At 24.6% G+C, this 6,095-nt stretch overlaps 2 protein-coding genes across 2 annotated transcripts in view; both read right to left on the bottom strand.

The window, feature by feature from the left end:
- LOC126549368 (exportin-1-like) overlaps positions 1 to 6,095 on the bottom strand; it is a 65,239-nt gene that overhangs the window by 16,374 nt on the left and 42,770 nt on the right. The gene's annotated exons all lie outside the window — the stretch shown is intronic.
- LOC126549443 (ABC transporter G family member 23-like) lies at positions 532 to 4,879 on the bottom strand. Its single transcript, XM_050198584.1, has 11 exons — positions 4,534 to 4,879; positions 4,087 to 4,219; positions 3,860 to 4,014; positions 3,650 to 3,757; positions 3,488 to 3,581; positions 2,065 to 2,190; positions 1,865 to 1,998; positions 1,587 to 1,803; positions 1,334 to 1,511; positions 1,051 to 1,157; positions 532 to 606 (listed from the first exon to the last, which is right to left on the bottom strand). Exons 1-11 carry the CDS (start codon positions 4,662 to 4,664, stop codon positions 532 to 534), a joined length of 1,458 nt encoding a protein of 485 aa, XP_050054541.1. The 5' UTR covers positions 4,665 to 4,879.

The raw sequence follows: 6,095 nt of genomic DNA, 5'->3' as shown, positions 1-6,095 counted from the left end.
CATGTCATATTATGTATGTAAAGCAACTTACAGACTAAAACAGTAGAGCTACAGATAAATCAGCAACAATCTGTTGTTTCGCGAATAACAGAATTAGAAATAAACTTCAGAATCAAGGTACCTACATTTCGTTAAGAGATTTAGAAAAAAATAGTGATTAATACGATTTAAAACAACTTTAAAATTTTGAACAGGGAGGTAAATAGTTTATTAGAGTGATGGTGTATTCATAAAATAATTACAATGATAAGTTTACGTGATATAAATTGTTTAGACCGTTTAGAGAATACCAATAAATTATATATTATTACTAAGAAAATTTAGGTACTCCAAATATAAGCTTATACATAATAATGTACATTTTATTATTTCAGTAAATTAAAAGTTAACAGTGTAAATTATTATGCAAGTACATAAATTATTACAGTAAGCAGCATGATTCAATTATAAACCGTTACAAACACATTTACAATACAAATATGTTCTAAACTGAGTGTTTTAAATGAATTACTAATAACTGTATTTATATACTTACATCGACACAAACATGGTAGCTATACTATGAATAAATGTTTCAACTTTGTTTCCCACTAAATATGTAGTTCTCTATAATAAAATACAAAAATTACATGGTTTATTTTTCAATAGTATCAATATTTTATCAACTTCAGATAATATTTGTCATCTTAATGTGTATTTGATATAGTTTTAAAATGCTATTGCTATAAATTAAAAGATACATTTCTATTAGTTTGATCTTGAGATTATGTTTTTCTGTTATAGGCTCAACCTTAAAATATGATAATAATTTTTTTTTTTTTTTTGTATGTATGAATTTAAAATCTTAATGTTTCTTATAATATACATATTTAGGTAATTAATTCAACAGATCATAACATTTTTTCATAATTTAAAATAGTGGTAATATCTATTTTTATTTTACATACAAGGTAATGTATGTTTATAAAGTCCATATTTGATAAGCTTACTGGTATGTTAATAATATTATATACTACTTCGTTATTTAAAAAAGTATGTTGCTATACTTACAAAAGGACTCTTAACAAATTTTTCACTGCAGGCACGTGTACTGTTTACAATTACATCTTCAAAAACATTAAATAGATTTCGAATAATTTGACTTTTTACCAAAACATCTAAAAATTTAAATACTATTATAATGCTTAACTATAAAAATTAAAAAATTTTAAAAACATATTTTCAAACTATTGAATTCTAGTATAAGTTAAGCTCGAATTTATGGCAAAGTTTATGTTTATTTTTATTTTATTATTCACATTTGCTATAGATATCATCAATGTACAATACTAACTTCCAACATCAATATTTGCATAGGCTGCCGTATTTGATGAATATTCGTTGGTAGAAAACCATGAACCAAGAACATATTGTTGAAGTCCTATGCTAAAGTTTTGAGGAAACTGAATAAATGCTACTGATTTAGCTTTTTTCACTAAAATGTCTCCTTCTTCCCGATTTTTAACTGAGATCTAAATAATAAAATTCGACATAATATGATGTTAAATGTATTAAAACATATTTCTAATATAAATTATTTATTTTACTAAATTGTATTCTAGAGTTCGTAAACCGTTCAAAACTGCACAGCTAAGAGTTAAATTATTAATGTCATCATAAATACATGGATTAACTACTACGGTCTGGCATTCAGCGATTTCTTTATTTTGAATAGCAATATTAACATTTTTAATATTACCACCAATAGCCAAATTAAAAATTATAGCTGCCATCATTGGAAATAAGATCATAAAAAATATAAACCTGTTATGAAAAAAATTGTTTTAATTTTAATTTATCATTATAGCTCAAGTACAACAATTACGTGAAATCCCTTAAACAAATAGCAACATTTTTCTTTATAAATGCACCAATCCTAATGAATGATATTCCGTTGTCAGAGTGCAAAATGTTTGATGATGCATTGATATTTTTTGAAATATTGACCTTTTGAGTCATCTAAATAAAAACATTAAGTAAAGTAATTAACAATACAATTTTATAAAACTATTAAAATTTTATTACCTCTTCAAATTCTTGACTAGAACTTAACGATAAAAATGCTTCTTCTAATGAGTTGGCATTTTGTTGTACTAATAAGTTTTGAGGGGAAGTTTCTGATATTAAAACACCATTTCTCATCAAACCTATCTAAATGATAAAAATTTTAAATAAAAACGAAAAAAAATAATCATTGTTAATAAATATGTTTAACCTATATTATCATTTTAGAGTCTAAGCGGAGCATGTATTGATTTACAATGATGCAAACATTTTTGAAAAATATTTTTATGACTGATCAAAAAGTTAAAAATAAAAATGCAATATATTAGTACTTATATGTAGCTAGTAAATAAAACTCAAATATCTCTTAAATATATAAAATTACAATTTTTTTTTTAGAAATTTTAAACTCAAGTTTTGACGAAACTAGATATTTTAACAAAGATAATAAATAATAACGATTTTAGTTATTGAGTTTAGTTCATAAATATTATTCGGGTAGCCTTAAAACTGTTACGTATAATTATTGTGTATTTTACAATATACAATTCTATTTTCAAAATATCTAGATTGAATATATAATACAATACACTTGGTAGTATAAGTTAACAGACCGTCATCGGTCAGAATCGTTTTTCATATATACGATCACTTATTATTAAATTAAAATTTAGTACATTTATGACAGCCTAACCCTTTTTATAATGAGGTACACTCGGAAACTTACTGTACAACATGCAGTACCACTTTCTCGCTTTCTTTTATAAACGTTTTAAGTTTAAATTATTAAGAAAAATCATCGAAATCGCAAGAAAATACGAAACTTCTCATAACTAGTCAATGATTAGAGAGTAGCAATGTCATGGCTAGTAGTCAAAAGTCTCTTTTTCTAGTATTAAAATTTTATAAATGTTAGAATGTGTTTTGAACAAATTTTAATGTCTTTGGAATTCAGATATTGAAATGTATCTACACAGAAAAAAACGTAGTTTAATAACATTTTAAACAGTTATCCTGCTTCAAAATTTTAGTATAATACAATGATAACCAACGCCAGTTATTATAATAATATTGAATAACGATTTATACTCTGCTTATTTTTTTATTGTTCATAAAATATCAACTATAGAAAAATGAAACATTCTTTTAATATAGAAATTTAAAAATATTTAAACCACTCTTAAGTTAAATTTATAGGCATTTGAAATTTGAAAATTGTTTTTGTGTGTTCTTTTAATACAATATGTTGTGCTTGGCCAAATATTGCCTATTGTTTTATAAAATATCCAACTAAGTAAAAGGTAAACCACGGAAATTAGCAATTTAGATGTAAATTTTAAGATAAAAATTATAAATAATTTCAAAATATTATTTCCATTTTGTATTTCAGCAAAACAACTTTGATTGATTTATTTCTAAGTCTACAATATTTGTGCTTTCTTACAGTGTGTGCTTGATGTGCTTCTTCGATATAATGCGTAGTAATTATAATAGTTTTAGCTTGCGTCTTTACCATTTCTAATAATTTCTGCCAAATTCTAACAATAACAAATCATTGTTAGACAACCGAACCATCATCCTTCATCAGATAATTATTACAACTTACTCGAATCTTAATACTGGATCAATCCCTACTGTAGGCTCGTCTAGTATTATGATTGTTGGATCATGAAGTAATGTGACAGCCAATGAAACTCTTCTACACTCACCTCCACTACGAAAAGCCATAAATAATTCTTATAAAATGTGTTTAAAAAATTATCAAATAATATCAGAAAAAAACAATTCAATTTTAATTTCAATATAAATTTTCAACCTTAGATCTTTTAGTAGTGTGTAACTCTGTGGTAATTTAAGCCAACTAATAAGTTCTTTGCTTTTACTAGAAATATCACTTTTATTCATTTTATACAATGAACCATAATATTTAAATGTTTCTCCTATGGTAAGCATAGAATCTAAACACAAATCCTATAAGAATACAATTTATTTTTGGTTAAATTATTTTAATCTTAACCAAGAAAAACTTATTAGTTTTCTTACTTGAGGCATATATCCAATATCTGAATAACGATTGGGATTTATTTTAATAATCCCAGAATCCAATGGAAACTTTCCAAGAATAACATTTATTAATGTAGTTTTTCCACAGCCACTTGGTCCTAAAAGACCGTATCTAAAAGAAAATATTCTTTCAAGTATTTTAAAATTGTATTGTATTACATAATAAACAGGGATACAAATAACGTATTACGCAATTTTCTTAATGACTGTTGCTATTTCGAAAATAACAAACTAAAAAAAACAATATCTTTTTTATACATTTTATGTAATTAATACTTAAAATAATAATAAAAAAAGATATTTATAATTATATAGAAAAACCTTCGTAGAGCGTTAAATGTACAAGGTACTATTATGTATTATACTGCTGTTGTATTAATAATATTGATTATTGCTTTAACCATTATAAGGAACGTCAATACTTACATGGATCCTAAAGGTACACTCATATTTAAGCCATTTAAAACACAAGTATCAGAAAAACTTTTAAAGGCATTTAAAATACATATAGCTAACTCGGATTCTACTTGAATCTTTTTATTTTCTATTTCAGCCATCTTCAATAGTGTTGTAGGTATAATGTTTGACTAGTCTCTCCTAGCACAATAATCACATAAACATTCAATCATATTTACTAATAGATTTCATAAGATTTAAAATATAATTTATGAGTAGGTAGTAATTAAATGTTTAATTAATTTGAATACTGGACATGGCTATAAATTTTCTTATATAATGCACAATAAAAAATAAATAATGTCTATCGTTAGCCTTGATAGTCATCCAACTCACAAATAATATTTTCATGTTTAAAATTACAGCAAACCTTTATTTTATTACAAAAATAATACATTAAATTTTTAATTACTCATTTTTTTAATTTTATAACATACAATTACCTCAACTTGATACGTTATTGTATAAAGAAATATCAACAAATTGTAATTTGTGTTTTCAATATGAGTTAATTATTAATTATCTCAAGGATCTCTCAAGAAGTATTTAGAAATAAAACAATATGTTAAATAGTTTTACTAATTAAAAATATAAATTATTAATTTATTTATAATGTTACATCCTTAAATAATTTTCGGTACTATATGTTGTTTTTATTTAAATAATTACGTAAGTTTTTTGACCAATTGTAATCCGGTCGAATCCTAATCGAATATATTATCAGAGAATTAATAGGTAATTAAGATTAATGATCTCTAATCACTATAATGATTATTTAAGTAAAGTTTTTGCCGTTTTTGAAGTTACAACTAGATGACACAAACCGATTTTCATTGTCAAAAATTAATAGTGTTATATAGAGTAATGGGAAGGAGTTAATAGGGTCAAATGACAGGTACATAATAATATTATGTTGTACTTTTTAGGTAGGTAAGCCAAATTATTCTTAATAATTGTTAATTCTCAATTAAAACTTAAAACTAAGGTAGGTATATGAACATATAATATAATATACAATTTCGCGCAACAATTAATATTAATTTTAAATAATTACTTGTCAAAGGACTTTCTTCGTCGTATAACCAACTATATACCAACTATATCAGCAATTCAATTTCTGAATGCGTTGAATTTACCTTATATTTATAAATTGCATACCTATAAGACTATAAAGGATATTAAATTGGTCTTCTCAGAACCTGAGCACTGCATATCGACTTAAACGCAAGTCGAATCAACATCTATCTGAGTGTTTCTAAGCAAATACTACTATCTAGGTAACAATTTTCGAAATATATCGTTAGTCATTTATAATATACGAGTGCATAGTAGAGTTTCGAACATTGTTATGATATATATACCTAAAGAATTCACACTCTGTGAGTATAAAAGAATACGTATGTGCTATTCAACTGGTCCACATTCAATTCCAAGCGAGTCTAATGAAAATGGTAAAATAGTAAAGTTATTGTAATATTACAAAAATGTCATATTACAGCTTGTACTGTGCTTTCAAAATATATGTAAGGAAT

Source organism: Aphis gossypii, chromosome 1 (genome assembly GCF_020184175.1).
Source record: "Aphis gossypii isolate Hap1 chromosome 1, ASM2018417v2, whole genome shotgun sequence".
Lineage (NCBI taxonomy): Eukaryota > Metazoa > Arthropoda > Insecta > Hemiptera > Aphididae > Aphis > Aphis gossypii.
Note: the sequence above shows the minus strand (reverse complement) of the source record. Positions and strands in the feature narration are given on the sequence as shown.